General features: G+C 37.9%; 1 protein-coding gene across 3 annotated transcripts; it reads left to right on the top strand.

Annotated features, from left to right (window-relative positions):
- The first annotated feature begins 5,625 nt into the window (after positions 1-5,625).
- LOC141366206 (uncharacterized) lies at positions 5,626-7,832 on the top strand. Of its 3 annotated transcripts, XM_073871691.1 has the most exons (6): positions 5,626-5,714; positions 5,817-6,368; positions 6,459-6,611; positions 6,717-7,048; positions 7,137-7,274; positions 7,374-7,832. In XM_073871691.1, the coding sequence occupies exons 2-5, from the start codon at positions 6,261-6,263 to the stop codon at positions 7,243-7,245; spliced, it is 702 nt and encodes a 233-aa protein (XP_073727792.1). In that variant the 5' UTR covers positions 5,626-5,714; positions 5,817-6,260; the 3' UTR covers positions 7,246-7,274; positions 7,374-7,832. The 3 variants fall into 3 exon arrangements, with proteins under 3 accessions (XP_073727792.1, XP_073727791.1, XP_073727793.1); XM_073871690.1 differs by having other exon boundaries at positions 5,632-6,368; XM_073871692.1 differs by lacking the exon at positions 7,137-7,274 and having other exon boundaries at positions 5,632-6,368; positions 7,426-7,832.
- Positions 7,833-18,619: the final 10,787 nt, after the last annotated feature.

The raw sequence follows: 18,619 nt of genomic DNA, 5'->3' as shown, positions 1-18,619 counted from the left end.
CTCTGTTAATACAGAACACAACAGTGTCTTAATGAAATCAAAATTAACCAGTATATTTGTGCACCTGTAAATGTACAAAACGAATGCCATACATAGACAATGCATATATATTATATAAAATGCCCTATATTAATAAGTAGATAAATGTACGTGTTTCTAATAAAGTATGAAAACGAATGAATCTTTATTTAAGCCAAAATAAGTGGGAAAGATCATTAGTCATTTAAATTTTGTCAAGCTTAAACGCGATTCACAGCAACTTATATTATATTTTGTGTGTTCCTTGGTTGAAAATATGTAGAAATATAAGCGAGTAATAAAGTACAGAACAGAAATGTTTAACTTACGTGCAGAGCGAAGCCGTTAATAAAGCAGACTCTCCGTAATTAATAGAAACGTACTGAAACAGTCGAGTTGGCGGATGATCATCACGTTTATATTTCACGCAGATAATGTTGATGAAAAACTTGCATATCAAATGTCCAGGTGAAAGTCAAGTTTCCAGTCAGTCATAAAAATAAAGCCACCGCGGCGCTACATTGCAACTCTCTCATATGCGTTGTGGACTCTGTAGATGCACACATGGTTTTAATGTTGCTAAACAAGCAGCTGTATTAATGGCACTTTCGTGTTGATCAGTTATTTTAAACTTTAAAACTGCATTTAGAACCAGACGACACGAATTCTGTCATCTCAGCTAGTTTCACTTTGCGGTTGAATTCCAGTTGATGCTCCAGAAACCAAAGAAGCATCACACAGCCCTTTTAATACGTATTCTGTCCGACTCGTAATCCCCACTGTCTTTTCTTGCTATTTTTCAAATGAATAACGCTGGCTTGCTCCGCATAGTTGGCTGAGCCGCTAACGCTCTGTATAACAATCCGCGTCAGTTACGTCATCATAACGTTGCGTGAGCTTCCTGACACAGGTAAAATTCGAATGCAAAGTTTTACGTTCGAATATGCATATTTTTTTTACATTCGACGAATATTCGAAATTCGAATAAAAATTTGACAGCCCTACAATTAACTATTGTTATTGGTTGCGAAGACAGTATATTGTACCATGTTCAATGTTTTGTTTTTAGAGCTCTTTGTAAGCTTGTCAAAGACAAGGCAAAGGACTGGGATAAGCATCTTGATGCTGTCATGTTTGGTATACGTACAAAAGACAAATGACAACAAAGTTCTCCCCTTACTTTTTAATGGGAGTGAGACCCGTTATCCTTGTGAGATTCCAGAGGATTACAGGGTAAAGTAAATTCAAAACTAATTAAATTATTTTTATTAAGGTAATAATGTCAATGTTAAATATCTCATTACTATATAGCCTGTTTTAATATATGCGCCAACAACTTTTTTATATCAACCAAAGCGGGGAAGAAATGGTGTCTGTGGAGCAAGTAACAGAATCTGCAGTAAGACTCAGTGAAGCTTTGCTTGAGGTTGAGGAAAACATTAAAACCTCCTAAAGAAAATTTTTAAAATGTAAAATCATCCACCAAACATTTTAAAGAGTGAGACAAAGTGTGGAGACTGAATGTGACAAGCCAACAGCGGAAAGGCAGAAAACTTGAGGCAAACTACCTTGGTCCATTCACAATATCTGCATTGGATGGAAAGAGTGCTGAACTGGAGAATGTGAGGGTTGTCAAAAAAACTAAAAATAAACATTGACCATTTAAAGCCTTATTTTGAAGACATTCCTAAAGTCAAGAAATTATATCAAAAAATGCAATTGCCTGTACTCCGGCCCATATTCCTGCCTCTTCAGTCAGCTCTACGCCACAGGGTACTGGTCAAATCCCTCCTGCATCTCCGGTCAGCTCTGCACAACAGACTTCAATTCATATACAAACTTCCACACCAGACTCCAGTACAAAGTCCTCCTGCCTTACCAGTCAGCTCCTCTCCACAGGCTCCAGAACCAATTCCTCCAGCCCGCCAGTCAGCTCCTCTCCACGTACTCCAATGCAAATTCCTCCTGCCTCGCCAGTTAGCTCCTTTCCACACACCCCAGTGCAAATTCCTCCTGTCCCGCTAGTCTGCTCCTCTCCATATACTCCAGTACAAATTCCTTCTGTCTCGCCAGTCAACTCCTCTCCTCTATGAGGAGATGATTAATTCCAAAAGAGAGAGCAGATATATCAATGTTCTTAATGTTTCAAAATGAAATGGAGCGAGGTGTATTTGTTTAGATGGTGGTAAATTAAAAGAAATTAACTTATGGTCAGAGATGGGCAAATCAGATGTAGTAATCTTGTAACCAGAAAACTGGCTGAATGTATTAAAAGTCTACAAAATGTATTGAATATACTTAGTTTTGTCACTAACATATAGCAGGAAATCAGCATACAGTGAGATCCCATGGGAGCTATTTTTAAAAGTAATAGGGCTGATCAAAGAATGTTGGCAGATTTTCTGAGCAAGAGGTTCAAGAGAGAGAGCAAACAAAAGTGGTGAGAGCGGGCATCCTTGAAGGGGGGCCACGTGGGTACAGAAAACTTCAGAGACATAATGCCCCAGGTTTTAACCATGGCGGAAGGTTTGGAATATAAAACTTCAACTCTTTCACCGCCAGCGTTTTTAAAAAAAAAGTTGCCAGCGCCAGCCCTTTACAATGATTTTCACAAAAGTTTAATGTCTTCCAGAAAATGTTTTTCTTTAAATATATAAAAACATCCCATACAGTATACCAAATGAAAGAAAAGACCCTCTGCTTTAAAAAAAAACTTTCATCCTACCTTCAGTAGTTCTTTTGTAATCAGCTTTTGAATATGGGTAGGTTTCTGCAAAAACACCACATTTTGAGCAAAAGGCAGAGATAATTAAATTTTTGTGACAGACTTTTCATAGAGATCCAATTCAGAGCGATCTTTAAAACAGACACGGACATGCAGCCGCTTGCCATAGGGCAATACTTCTGGGTTTAAAAAGTTGTGGAAGGTGGATAATAGCGGTATTGCAGAAAGCCGGAAATACTCGTCATTAACAGGGAAGCGTTTTCTATTGATTGACGAGATATCTGGCGGCGAAAGAGTTAATCATATTAAAAGCAGGGTCCATGATCTCTGAAAGCCAATGTTGACATTTGAAATCTCCTAAACAAACACGCCCCCCTACCCCAATAAAATCTGGACCTTCTGCTGATAGACTCGCCCCACACATACGCAACCCAGGCAATGATGTCGTTTAATAGACACACCCCTTACTGCTGATTGGCTACAAGTGTGTTTTGATAGTCTGCCCAACTCTTTATTCCAAAGCGTTTTTCAGATATCATACACTGATCTAATGTAATCATAGTCTAAACCAAAACCGTCCAATTCTAACCAGAGATACTGCCACTCAAGCCTATTAAAGGCTTTCTCCGCGTCTAACGATAAAGTAGCGCATGGTATATCTATTCCAGTAGCCCAGAGCTCTAGAGTGCGACCTAATTTTTCAATGGTGCAACCGGAAAAAATTCTGGGTTGCACCGGTGCGACCAGCCATTGGAGGGAAAACAGCCCCCGACTGAAAGTATCTGTGGATTAATAACAGATGCAGATTAGGTCCATGTCGTAGTCTAAACCAATCAGAGATTGTGAAGGGCGGACCCCCTTCCTTTGAATGGCCGTGGTCCAGATATTCCTGTACATGAGTGTATATTTGAAATGCGTGTTCTGCGGTCAGACAGAGAGAGGTGAGTAGCTTAGGCACGTCAGATAAACATAGTGGAAATCCGCGATTGATGAGAGATGAAAAGAACAATTGACCACTTTTTCATTAAGGATGTTAAATTAAGGCCTGATCCATCGGAAAACCATAGCCAATGTTCTGACACGGAGCTGTCCACCTCCGAGGTTACGTCAAGCTCTGGTCCGGAGACAGCATTTGATAATGAGCCACACACGATCGAGTCCGAGACAGAGCCCACTGAAATTAAAAGACGGAAAGTATATTCGTTTCGAAGAGAGTGGCTTGAGCAGTTTCCCTGTCTAAGATACAGTTAAGACGATAATATAATGCACTGCATTTACTGTAAAGAGTGTGGGAAGATCATGGCCGGAAATAGTGCATTTGTGACTGGTTCTAATACATTTAGAATCGAAACGCTGAAAAAGCACAATGCATCTTTAAAACGTATTACATGTCGCGATAAATGCACTGCCCAAGTGTCCCCTCTCCCCGCTGCCTTTGAGCGGCAGGCAGCAGCAAACAGATCATCAGACGAGGCCGAAATGATAATTAAGTTTAACGTTGCCTACAGTATTGCAAAAGAGGAACTTCCCTTTACTAAGTTCAAGTCAGAAATAATTCTCATGAAGAAAAATGGCTTGAGCGTAAACCCGACGTACATTAATGATGTCGCGTGCGCCCAATTTATAGGAGTAATCACAGATACATTGAAAGAAAAGACGTCTGTGCAAATTGCGAACAGTGCGTACATGGCATTTCTGATCGACGGAGACACACATATCTCCACAAAGGAATGCGTTATTGTGTACGGTCGTATCTTGCGGAGAGGAAGACCGGTGAATGTACTGATTGGACACATTGAGGTCGAGCATGCCCATGCCCAAGGTAAGCCATGTTATGTACTGTAAATAATATGGTTACTGTCTTGTTACTTCATTAACCATATGTAATATTCTTATCATTAAAAAAATAAAAAGATTTAGGGCTGTCGCAGTAACCACAATGCATATTACCACGCTATTGACAAGCCTTATTATACAAGCCTGATAGTTTTGTTAACTGACTGAACACTTTCACCTGTCCTGGGCATTTATGCAAGTTTTTAATCAACAAAATCTGTGTGAAACATTATAAACATAATGATCATCTGCCGACTCAACTATTTCAGCACGTCCTCTGTTATTACGAAGAGTGCTGCTTTATTAACGGCTTTTCGTTCGCTCCGCGTAAGCTAAACTTTTCATTCTGTACTTTTATTTCTTCATATTTTTAACCAAGGAACAAAAATTATATAATGTAAGTTCTTATGGATAGCAGTTAAGCTTGTTCTAAAATGATGACAAAATCTAAATGACTAAAATTATCTGTCCATTTAGCTTAAATAATGATTCATTTGTTTTTATAGATCCACATTAATTTATCTACTATTTTATTGAAAATGCCCTATATTAATATGCATTGCCTTTTGTATTGCAAAATCTGTACTGGCTAATTTTAATTTCAATGAGACACTGTGTTCTGTATTGGCCGAGGCTCTGTAATTTGCACTTACAAGCCTAAACGATTTCATACGATTATATATATATATAGCTGTAGTAGACTATAGCTTGTGTTAATCTTTTTCTCATAATGGGAAAGACATAGCACCCTGCATTACACTTCTGTGCACCTCGTTGTTCTAGATTTAAACAATCACTTTATTTTTATTTTAATAAATAAAGGAGGTAAAACAGCATACCGTGTTAGTAAGCCAGGCAAAATTACAGCAAGGGAAATTCCTTCACTGCGACAGCCCTATCATATTGCATTATAAACTCTTGATCTGGGAAGTAAATGGTATTATCATTTTTAATTGTTTAATTAGGAATTTATGCTGCCTCAAAGAAAGCATTTGCTGCTCTTGGGGACCAGTGCAGTAACTGGCTGGAGAAAATCATTGCTCTGGGTTAATTTGGGAAGCAAAGGGGGTGTCATAGCCCTTCTGAAGCAAGAGGCAGGTGACCACATGGTGCCTTTTCACTGTATGCCTCACAGGTAAGACTAGAAGATAAGGCATGCCTGACACATTAAAGTCACTGTGTTATTTGCTTTTATAGAGCAGATGTATCTACATTTAAAATTTGACTATCTTTTCAGATTGGAATTGGCAATGTTGTCAGTGCAGAGGGACAATCCAATGATGGGGCAATTGTAGGACCTTCTAAATTTAATTTGGAAGACATACCATTTCAGCCCAAAATCAATGAGAGAACTCAGGGTCATTGGGTCTGACTTGGGGGTAAATGTGCTGATGCCCAGTGGGGTGAATGGGACAAGGTGGCTCCCACATGTTTCAAGGGCCCTAGAGACCTTTCTTAAACCAGGACAGTTCATTGCTGTGTACTATCATATGGACCATTTGGCAGGCTCCTCTGCCAATGCAGACATTGCAGGCCGAGCTACAAAGGCCAGTGCACTCTTTCAAAATAATCCTTTAATTAGAGACACTTATGCCATTGTTATTGATTTTTTATGAATTTAGTTCATCAGTGTTCTATGTGACTAATTTCTACTGTTGTATGATACAGGTTAAAAAAATCAATGGAAGATGCCACTTTCGTGGCCTTTTGCCATTTTATTGCAGATGTGTTCAGTGACATTAGTAAGTTTAGCCTCCTACTTCAGAGGAATGAGATCATCCTACCACAGGTAAGGAAGATGAAATGGGATGTCTTAATTTGAGTTGTTTGTGGTCATCCTCAGCTGTGTTAATAATACTCCACTGTTATATCCAAACAGGCAGTTTGCGGCCTTGAAAAACTGCTGTTGACCATAGAGGCCATTTTTGTGAGACCCAAGCCTAATTTAAGACTGTCAGAGTTCCTGGCTGACATGAGGTTGCAGAGAAGGCAGCAGCAGGAAGAGGGTGAAATGGCAATCTACAAATTCCAGGTATATGTATGGTTCTGTCTCCCATTTAAACAGGGAACAGTTTATTTTAACAAATATTTCTAATATCTAACTCACAATCTCTATTAATGGTTATGTAACACGCAGACAATAACACTTAAAGGAGAGGCATCAAAGCTGGCAGGAGATGGTGTTGCTGCCACTAAACCTAAAAAAGTAATGGATGCAACAATCAAATCCACTGTAAAACATCTGAAAGCAAGATTCAGTAGCCTCCTAGGCAAGTGTAGTATAACCTGTCTTATAAACACGTGTACTGTAGATGAGAAATATTGTTACTTTCTTACTAAAATGTATTTGTTCTTACAACAGGGGAGAGTGCTAGCTGATAGCTGGCCAGAGAACCAAGATGACTTGGTGGACCATGGTGCTGATGACCTTGGATTTCTCTTGGATCACTTCTCCACAGTCCTTAAGAGGTAGCTGGTGGATTTCTACAATATTATGTGTGCTTGTGGTATATATTTTCTTTATGTGAACACTGACTTGCTGTGTAATAATTTTCAGAAATGGTGTAAACACTGAGCTTGCTAAACAAGAGTTTGTAGACTTAAAGCTGTTAATTGGTAGGATGTTCAAAGACAAGACCTACATCAGCCTTTGGAGCTCATGTTGACCAGAGAGCCCTACTGCTCAGAGTACAAGGTCAGTTTTTGTTCATGCTATTTCTTAAGATAGTGTCGGTTTTGCTACCTACTGTAACACACATTGCTTAAATAAATATCTTAAATGTATTTTCCACAGAACATTCTGCACCTTGTACACATTATGCTGGTCCTCCCTGTCTCCTCTGCAGTTTGTGAGAGAGGGTTCTCTGCACAGAAGAGGATCAAATCAGACACTAGAGCATCCCTTTATTCAGACACAGTGGAAGATCTGAAAAGAATTAGTGTAGAGGGGACAAGTCTGGAAGATTTGGATGCTAAAGAAAATGTGGGCAAGTGGTTTAGCCAAGGCCAAAGATCTAGAAGGCCAAACTTCAAGAGTTGGCCATCTGAGGGGCATGTGACTGCAATGGAGGATAGGCCATAAGACATGGAGCCATGAGATGTTCAGTTTAATTTATTGTTTTATTTCATGTATCTTGAGATGTTATAAGTTTATCTTTCAGCTCAATGAAGCACTTTAAGCACCAACACTTTTTCTGTAGGTTACCTATATTTAGAAATGTGCTTTAAATAAAGAACTTGTTGTTTACCAGATTGTTAGTTAATCATTTACTAGTCAATATTGCCTATAAAAAAAGTGAACTTGTAAAACTGCGGCGTTAAATGCGATGCGATCAAAAATTTGGGTGCACATAACTTTTGTGCTGGTGCACCTAAGAAAAAAGTTAGTTTAGAGCCCTGCAGTAGCCGCCTGAATGATATGCAGCATTTGGGGCACACTGTCAGTCGCGAGGCAAGATTTTATAAAAACCATTCTGGTCATTATGCACTAATTTAGTCATAAATATCTCTTAAACGGGAGGCCAAAACTTTAACATACGTTTTTACATCACTGTTAAAGAGTGATAAGGGCCTATAATTTCCCTACTGAGTCAAGTCTATGTTAGGTTTAGGTAGTACAGTGATAATGGCCATATTAACACTATTATTGAATGAACCCTCCTGTACCGAATAATGAATCATATTCAACAAGGGCTGCCATAACTGATCCCAGAAAGCGAAATATAGCTCAGGGGGATGCCGTCACACACAGGATTCTTACCTTTTTTCATGATCATAAGCGTATCCCTTAGCTCCTCCAATGTAATTGCAGGATTTAGGGATGTGGCCTCTGCCTCGGACAGACGTGTCAGGTCTTTAGTAAAGTAATCATATAAAGTCTTACTACAGACCATGTCCGACCTATATAAATTCTGGTAAGTGTTTAAATTCTGTATTTATTACTTTGGGTTCACTTGTCAAGCCCTGAGAAAATTTAATTTTTTAATATTTTCATCATTCTTTAAGCTGAGGGCAAGGAGGTGGCTGGGTTTAGCACTATTACAATAGTATGTTCTTTTGGCTTTATACATTAAAAATTCAGCTCTGTGCCGTAACAGCGAGTTTAGATCTGAAAACATAGCGTTCATTTCTTTCTGAGCATCCTCTGAATATAATGATTGTTGTTGAGACTCTAATCCAGGGGTGCCCAGACTTTTTTGTGTGGTGATCTACTTTTAAAATGATAAAACCGACCAGATCTACTTGCTAAAAACACAGTTTTATTTTAAATAACACTTTAAGGGGCGGTTTCCCGGACAGGGATTAGCTTAATCCAGGATTAGGCTTCAGTTTAATTAGGAAATACTACTAGTTTTAACAAACATGGCTTACTAAAAACATTACCTGTGTGCGCATTTTGAGGCAAAACAAAGGGCACTGGTGTGAAGATATGTCAGTTTCAGTTTGGACAGCTCTTAAAAATGTTTTAGTCTAGGAGTAGCCTAATCCCTGTCCGGGAAACCGCCCCTTAATGCATGTTAGGACTATACTGCATATACAGTATCTCTAAATTGAATTTAGAGCTGTCACCATTACTCTATTCTTTTTGAGGAGTTTAAAAAAATCCTTGAGTAGGGGAGAACAGGGGCGAAAGTACCATTTTTCAAAAAAAACAATTTTAAAAGATAATATTTGAGACAGAGATATATTATTGCTGTGGTCAGTAACTCACAAGTGTGGTCTATCAATACCAGGTGGAATTTTGAACAAATGTAAATGGGCTTCAGTATAATTTCACTTTGAACATAGGGAGCACATTGTTACTTTTGACACTGTCAGCTGGGACGAAAGTAGCACACACGTGGGTAAAAAATAACACCATTTAAATCGCCATTTAATGTTGATGATAACGTTATTTTTATTTAAAATATGCAAATGATTACATATGATACCTTATTTCTGCTTCTTTCCCTGTGTTTTGGTCAGGAGATTCTGTACTCTTAGTTTCAGCCAGTTCTTAGTGTCTGTTCCCGAATTGCTCTCGTGGTACTGTGACATACTTCCTGTTGCACCACTACGATTGCCACTCAATATAATATGGTGAATATGAATATGACAGCTGCTTTGTTTTCTCCCAAACATGAATTTACTGTCCATTTAGGTGTTATTTGGAATTTGGTTATGACTGAATGATGTTACAAATAATTTTTTAGCATTTTTTATCATCAAAATATATCATATGTTAGACAGCTGGAAATTTTAAATAAAATAACGAGACATACAGTATTGTTCAAAATAATAGCAGTACAATGTGACTAACCAGAATAATCAAGGTTTTTAGTATATTTTTTTATTGCTACGTGGCAAACAAGTTACCAGTAGGTTCAGTAGATTCTCAGAAAACAAATGAGACCCAGCATTCATGATATGCACGCTCTTAAGGCTGTGCAATTGGGCAATTAGTTGAATTAGTTGAAAGGGGTGTGTTCAAAAAAATAGCAGTGTGGCATTCAATAAATGAGGTCATCAATTTTGTGAAGAAACAGGTGTGAATCAGGTGGCCCCTATTTAAGGATGAAGCCAACACTTGTTGAACATGCATTTGAAAGCTGAGGAAAATGGGTCGTTCAAGACATTGTTCAGAAGAACAGCGTACTTTGATTAAAAAGTTGATTGGAGAGGGGAAAACCTATAAAGAGGTGCAAAAAATGATAGTCTGTTCAGCTAAAATGATCTCCAATGCCTTAAAATGGAGAGCAAAACCAGAGAGATGTGGAAGAAAACGGAAGACAACCATCAAAATGGATAGAAGAATAACCAGAATGGCAAAGGCTCAGCCAATGATCACCTCCAGGATGATCAAAGACAGTCTGGAGTTACCTGTAAGTACTGTGACAGTTAGAAGACGTCTGTGTGAAGCTAATCTATTTTCAAGAATCCCCCGCAAAGTCCCTCTGTTAAAAAAAAGGCATGTGCAGAAGAGGTTACAATTTGCCAAAGAACACATCAACTGGCCTAAAGAGAAATGGAGGAACATTTTGTGGACTGATGAGAGTAAAATTGTTCTTTTTGGGTCCAAGGGCCACAGGCAGTTTGTGAGACGACCCCCAAACTCTGAATTCAAGCCACAGTACACAGTGAAGACAGTGAAGCATGGAGGTGCAAGCATCATGATATGGGCATGTTTCTCCTACTATGGTGTTGGGCCTATTTATCGCATACCAGGGATCATGTATCAGTTTGCATATGTTAAAAAACTTGAAGAGGTCATGTTGCCCTATGCTGAAGAGGACATGCCCTTGAAATGGTTGTTTCAACAAGACAATGACCCAAAACACACTAGTAAACAGGCAAAGTCTTGGTTCCAAACCAACAAAATTAATGTTATGGAGTGGCCAGCCCAATCTCCAGACCTTAATCCAATTGAGAACTTGTGGGGTGATATCAAAAATGCTGTTTCTGAAGCAAAACCAAGAAATGTGAATGAATTGTGGAATGTTGTTAAAGAATCATGGAGTGGAATAACAGCTGAGAGGTGCCACAAGTTGGTTGACTCCATGCCACACAGATGTCAAGCAGTTTTAAAAAACTGTGGTCATACAACTAAATATTAGTTTAGTGATTCACAGGATTGCTAAATCCCCCCCAAAAAATGTTTGTACAAAATAGTTTTGAGTTTGTACAGTCAAAGGTAGACACTGCTGTTTTTTTGAACACACCCCTTTCAGCTAGTTGCCCAATTGCACAGCCTTAAGAGCGTGCATATCATGAATGCTGGGTCTTGTTTGTTTTCTGAGAATCTACTGAACCTACTGGTAACTTGTTTGCCACGTAGCAATAAAAAATATACTAAAAACCTTGATTATTCTGGTTAGTCACATTGTACTGCTATTATTTTGAACAATACTGTACCTATTCACGTCTGCTCCCGTTTATTGTAATGACGGGGGTCCCAGTCCAAAGTGTGCACACCTGGAGAAATACTTACACATTTTACTTCTTATTTTCTGAGACAGAGTAATTATTTCTTTTTAATTCCAAAGTATGCGACCTGATCTAATCGTGGTGTGTGTGTTATTCCTTGTTTGCTGGCATGCATTGCTTTGCTTGCTTGTTGCGTTTAAATGCACATTCGATTTCTTTACCAGCATTGGATTTACATTATTCAAAGAGAAGAGTAAACAGCGTTTATTATGAATGATAAGCACTTAACGGAGAATGAAGTCTGCATACATTAATAGCCTTGTCTTATTTTATCGTGTGCCTTCCAAAATTTATGCAAAGCAACTTAAATCGCAAAATATGAATGGTAACGAGAAGTGCATGTTGTGTACAGACAGTATATTATTTGTAAACTGTTGCTAAATAAAAATGGTTTATTTCTGTCTTATTTTTTTACCTGGGTAGATTCGCAGGCGGAACATTTTTAATCCATAGTGTATGAAGTTATTTGGTAAAAAATTACATGCTGTTTTTTAGGTAGAATGTTGTGTGAACTAAAAGTAATGCCAAGACTTTTATATATTTCACAGCTATATACTTAATTATAATAATGCACTTTTTGTTTATAGACATATTGAAATGTATTAACACAGAACAATGCAGCCGGGAGATTTAACGGTGTCTGTAGTGCAAGTTGAGCACAAACAAATCAAATGTGCATTTAAATGCAGCAAAGCAAGCAATTAAAGCAATGCATGCAAGCAAACAAGGAATAAAACACACACCGCGATTAGATCATCAGATCGCATACTTTGTAATTGAAAATAAATAATTATTTAGTCTAAAGAAATAAGAAGTAAAATGTTTAAGTATTCCTCCAAATGTGCTTTGGACTTAGACCCCCGTCATCACAACAAACGGGAACAGACGCGAATAGGTATGTCTCGTTATTTTATTTAAAATTTCCAGCCATCTAACATATATTTTGATAAATGCTAAAAAATAATTTAACATTATTCCATTCAAGTGTTCCAAATAACACATTAATGGCCAATATCTGCTATTGTTATTTTTGACAAGCTTGTATTCATGTTTGGGAGAAAACAAAGCAGTTGTCAGCCCATATTATATTGAGTGGCGATCACAGTGTTGCATAAGAAAGCATGTTTTTCCTACTTCAGGTCAAAGCTGCCATATTGTGAAATAGGCTTATGAAATTAAATATCAAACTGTCATTTTGTGTGCTTTTGGGGGCCCCTGGTGGCTATGGGGCCCTAAGCAATTGCTTAGTTCGCTTATCATCTGTATCATCTCTTGCAACCTGCAATATCCAAGAATTTGTCCGTCATTGTGAATTAATGAGTGTTGCTGTGTACTTTCTGTTTGCATTCTGAATGATGCTGCAGGGGACAGAGTCATGCAACGGGTCGGGTACCCGCATAAGTGTCTAAAACGGGTGGATTGTGACATTCCAAAAATTCTCAGGCGGGGATGCGGGCGGATAATTAACTCCGTGCAGGCAGGTAGTAGCACGAATGAAAATATGTGCAATATTTATATGCCAAATTACCATTACACGCGCAACATATGACATTTGACTCATCATGTCACCACCACTGCGACAGTGCAACCTTTGTTGATGCTTCTCAAAGCATAGTTGGAGCGAGCATTGCAGGAGTTGCATAAAGTTTTGCCGTTGATAGCCGGAAGCTGGGAACGTCTTTTCTTAGAAAGCATTTCAAGACTTCTATGAGCACAGCAGGGGTTGTGTAGGTAAGTTGTATTTTTTCTTGTTTTTTTTTTCATTAATAAATTTGTGTATAGCTATCAGGTTCCATAGCCTTTTACATGCTTTTATTACCGTCAGACGAGATTGTGAGACTATACCCCAATAAGTCATGTTTAAATGCTGTTTTCATAACTCTTAAAGTCGCCACGAAACAGAAGTAGCGATTGCCTTATTTTCCCCGTGGTGACATATCCGAATGAAACGGCTTCTGAAATGAAATAAGGCAGGGCTGGATTTTAATTTGTCCATCGAGATCTGATTGGATCATTTGAAGTTGGGTTGTGTTGGTAATTGCTAATAGCTGCGATCTTCTCCCGGACCCCGCCCACCTGCCATAACATATGACCGGAAGTGAAGAGAGATCGTTTTGAGAAGGGGAGGAGATTTGCATTTTTGATTAAAGATTATGAGAACACCCAAATTTTGTCATTTGTTAATAATACCACAATATTAAAAAAATATATATGCAGTTTTTCATTTCAATTTCATTGCAACTTTAAGCAACTGAAATAAGCCGGTAGGCGCTTGCTGTTTTTTGTTTCGCATGTAAATAGCAGCTCGTGTGGTGGCTCCTGCATTGGCCATGCTATCTTTAACTGGCTGTAACTAGCGAAGTTAGAGGAGGTTGACTCACAGCACTCAACATGTGTTTTTTTTCTGCATGGCAAGCAGACCGGACGTGACATGGGGGCGTGTGGAAGCATCAACATCTATTTTTTAATTCAAAGTTCGAGGTTGTGACTTAATTTCAATCGATTTAAAATCGAAATCGTGACACCCTTAATGCCAAGACAAGCAGGAGGTGGAGTACTAATTAATCTGTTCAGATGGATTTAATGTTAGATTATTGATGTAAATAATGTACATTTGCATCTAAAGACTGCTTTTGTTTTAGTTCTCTGTTGTTTAATTTCAAGTTATTTCTTTCTTTAGCAAGTTTCCTTCTACGTCACTCATCCTAGGGATTCCCCAGGTCAAAAACATCACTTTAATTCGGTTTACAAACTATTTAAAATATTTAGATTGACTGATATAGAATGCATTGCATGTTGCTTGTTTATTTTTTGTAAAAACTTCATACCAACTATGGGGTATTGTGAAGAGGAAGATGTGATATGCCAGACCCAACAATGCAGAAGAGCTGAAGGCCACTATCAGAGCAACCTGGGCTCTCATAACACCTGAGCAGTGTCACAGACTGATCCGAGTCCACGCCACGCCACATTGCTGCAGTAATTCAGGCAAAAGGAGCACCAACTAAGTATTGATTGCTGTACATGCTCATACTTTTCATGTTCATACTTTTCAATTGGCCAAATTTTCTAAAAATCCTTTTTTGTATTGGTCTTAAAGGATTAGTCGATTATCCAGATAATTTTCTCACCACCATGTCATCCCAAATGTTGATATCTTTCTTTGTTCAGTCGAGAAGAAATTTTAATTGACAGTGCAACACATATGATACAGGTATTTTGAAATAATGCATTTGCTTTGTTCTGTGTATCAATGTAATTTCAGGACAGATCAAACTTGAGCATTGCTGACTCTGTTCAGACACTTTGAATGCGTGTGAGCATCACGTGGGGAGCTGACTATCAAAATGGTCAAGTTAAAAAAAGTTTGTATTTAAAGTCAAACAGCAACACAACTGCCTTTACCTAAAGTAAACTGTCTGCATCTTGTAAGTCCTCTACACTTTTTTTTAGTTTTCAAATCATTAAACATGAGGCATATTTATTGAAAAAAAAAAAATGTTTATTATTCTGCTTAGTAGTTTGTCTGTTTGTGATTTGTATTGATATTTAAGGTAGCCTCTAAAAAGGTATTGCAGTACATATGAATATATCTAGATAACTTTTGTACTGTATATTGGTTCAGTAAAAGGGGAATTTCTCTTAATACAGCTAAAATAAAAAACAATAGATAACAGATGAACACCTCTTAGAATTGTTTGCTATTTATGGTTAGGGTTTTTGGAGTGTGTTGTCTTTTTAATTTTACTCGTTGGAGAAAGCAAAACTGTTATATTGTGTTATCCCAAAAAGGTGGTGCTTTAAATAAGTTACCACATCCACAACAACAACAAATTTGGCCTGCCTTAAAATGTTTAACACATGTGATTTTTGCATAATTTCTAATCAAATTTTAACATAAATTTAATTAATTTGTTAACTTGATAAAAAGAAAAGTAATGGGGAAAACATGTTTAATAACTGTAGTGCTTAAATGATTTCTAACAGGGTAGAAAAAACACCTTCTCACATTATTGATAATTAGAGGGGTGTGAGGGGCCTCCAAATATCTAGAACTGGCCCTGATTCCACATACAACAACGGCAAAACGGTCCTCTTTCTCCACACTTGTAAACACTGGGGCGTAGTTTCGATACATAATCCGTGACCTCTTGACGTGATGACGTATTACGTGAGGACGAGAAGTTGTGGTTTAAAAGTGCATATTTTTTATTTTTCTTGCCAAAAATGACAATTGTTTCGCTAGATAAGACCCTTATGCCTTGTTTGAGATTTACAGCCCTTTGAAACTGCAATTTTAAACTGCATTAAAACTATTAAGTGTTGGGGTCCATTAAAGTCCATTTAAATGAGAAAAACCATGTAATGTTTTTATCAAAAAACATAATTTCTTCTCTACTGAACAAAGAAAGATGTAAATGATTCTTTAAGCCCTTTTATATTTAAAAGAAACCCGCAAGTTAAAAGGAAATGACGCAATTTACAGGTATATTTATAGCTGGTCTATTCGCACTGGATTAGTATTACCTAAGGTAATTTCTCCGGACCTTTTTACAGAAGGTGAAAGTCACCGTAATCTTTACTGACATTGTCCGTAATGATTACTGACATGCAGCATTCGGACAGGACTAAAATCACTGAGAAGCTCTGATAAAAATTGCTTTACCTCGCCTCCCTTTGTAAAACGAATATGTCCGAATAGTACTAAAGTTGCACAGCAAAATTCAGCAATGACTTCTGTAAAAACTCGGCATCTAAGAAAGAAACCTTTCTACACAACAGTGGTTCAATAAACATGCTGAAATATTTTCCCACAGTACACATTAGCAGAGCTTTTATGATATTTCAAAGCATGCTGAGCTCTGAACATTGTCCTGTAACATTATTTACATCAGCAAAGCCATCCAGTATCCTTATCTTGTTTGTTAGCTATATTGTTTTTCTCGTTTTCAGCTGATGTGTCCAAAGAGCTCCTTCATCAGCTGGGCAAACCAATTTGTGTAAGTCCAAACTTCTTAGTAGACAGGGATCTAGACTAAAATTTGAGAGGGGTGGCACTGGGGCTTTCAACTACATCCAAACGTGTTTAATGCATAAATATAATTATTACAAATGAATGCAGATAACTTCTTATTTCATCTCTTTCAGCATCTTTACAGTACTCCTAGTAATTACATGTCTCTCTGTTTTAAACAGTAAAACTTACTGTATGCTTCTTTTTAGTCATTATTTTCCTTTTTACATCCATTAAGTTAACATTTTATTCTCATTATGTCAAGTACAATAACATGTTATTATATACACTAATGTCTTTGTTTTAAGAAGTTGAGTTGAGTGCTGCTAGACCTCAGTATCCCAAATTAACATGCAAAGATAATGTGGCACTCCTTCATTGTCTTTATCGATCATTAAAGCAATTTAAAGGAACAGTATGTATGATTGTGGCCAAAACTGGTATTGCAATAACAACAACTTGTGGCTAAAACTGGTACTGCAATCACACAACTGGTGGCCAATACGCAAAATGACAACATAAACATAAGTTGAGGGCTGTAACTCCACTTTTTAAATGACAATATCCTGGCCAGACCACTATTGTCAGTGATATAAGTATTTGAAATGAAAATTATTTCTTAATGTCAAGTGACATATCAGGGCCATTTTATGATTAATTGATATATATTTCTTACATACTGTTCCTTTAAATATTGTGCTGCAGATGTTTGACCTGCTTATCTTTTGCATGTTAACATGCACATTTCAGGCAGTACTGAACTGAAGAAACTGTAGCGAACCATGTTTGTTAGGGTGGACAAACTGGAGCAAAAACTGTCAGCCATTGAAACTCTTAAGAAGTGTTATCCAACCAAGCGACACTTTTTGTGAGTTTCTGGTGAATCCTTGCCAGAGCTCTCAAGAATTGGATGATTTGTGTCTAAAGCTGCAAGACAATGACTTCTGGAAAAAAACTAAGTAAATTTCATCTTCTGTATTTTCCGAAATACAAGTTGGTGATTTTTCATCATCTGAATTGTGCTGTGATGTATATAATGCAGTTATCTTCAAGCAAGCAAAGCATGCTCAAAGCACACAATTCACATGTATTGCTTTTAGTGGAATGTCCACTAAAGGCATTTCGTTTCCGTTCATTTTGACAGGGATTTGTAAAAGTTACAAAGCAGACAGAAATGAACATCCGCTCGTCTTTGTTAAGTAGATTTGTGCTGTTTGGTACCCGTTTATAATCATATGCATGCAAATACAATAGATGCATTGCAACTTATGCTGTCATTGCAGTTTAATTTTAATGAAACACAGCTGACTAAAACATACACATGCATTTAAAACATTCAATACTATGATCCTGTACGCCTCTATTGGACATTGAAAAGAAAGCTTCAATGATTTGTACCAGGAGTTATGTATTTCAGGTTAGAGTTCTCAACGGGTCGGGTCGGCCCGACCGGACCCGTGGGTTCGGGTCAAAAATATAAGCAAATGTCTCAGACCTTAGGCTTAATCTTTTAGCTCATTAAAAGAAAACATTAATCATCACTGCTGTTCAAGAAAGTCCGGCTGCTGCGTGCACTGTGCATCATGGAGAGGGGTGGGGCAAACCTGACGCCACTGCATGCACACCTTTAGCCTGGAGAAGATGGAGTTGGTCAAAAGTAAACTTGCCGCAGGTGAATTCACCGTCGCTACTGCAGGAGTGGGAAAATCAGAGGTTTATCTATTTAAAGTTTATTGTTTCAGTTGTTTGTATTGTTAAAAGGTCTGAACATTAAAGGTTGATTTAAATTCCTGTCTGCTGGTCATGATAATACGTGTATGAGAGGGAAAAAAAGGAAGGGGGGCTGCGGCATCAGGACGGGTTCGGGCAGATAATTCATGTTGATATGCTGGGTTACATTGGGTCGGGGCTTTAAAAGCCATGGGCCGGGTCGGGTTGTAATTTTCAGGCCCATTGAGAACTCTATTTCAGGTTATGCATAAATGTGGTACGTATCACGAGTGAGCCTGGGTTGCACTAAGCATCACCTATTCTGCATTTCATTGCCCTGTTCATTACATGTG

This window comes from Misgurnus anguillicaudatus, chromosome 9, assembly GCF_027580225.2.
Source record: "Misgurnus anguillicaudatus chromosome 9, ASM2758022v2, whole genome shotgun sequence".
In the NCBI taxonomy this organism is placed as follows: Eukaryota; Metazoa; Chordata; class Actinopteri; order Cypriniformes; family Cobitidae; genus Misgurnus; species Misgurnus anguillicaudatus.
This window is presented reverse-complemented; position numbering and strand designations above follow the sequence as displayed.

Bases quoted from the DNA above. Each gene is read 5' to 3' on its own strand.
- LOC141366206 (XM_073871691.1), top strand. From the start codon at position 6,261: ATGGAAGATGCCACTTTCGTGGCCTTTTGCCATTTTATTGCAGATGTG. The intron at 6,369-6,458 runs GTAAGGAAGATG...ATATCCAAACAG, and splicing joins ATGAGATCATCCTACCACAG to GCAGTTTGCGGCCTTGAAAA. The intron at 7,049-7,136 runs GTAGCTGGTGGA...AATAATTTTCAG, and splicing joins TTCTCCACAGTCCTTAAGAG to AAATGGTGTAAACACTGAGC.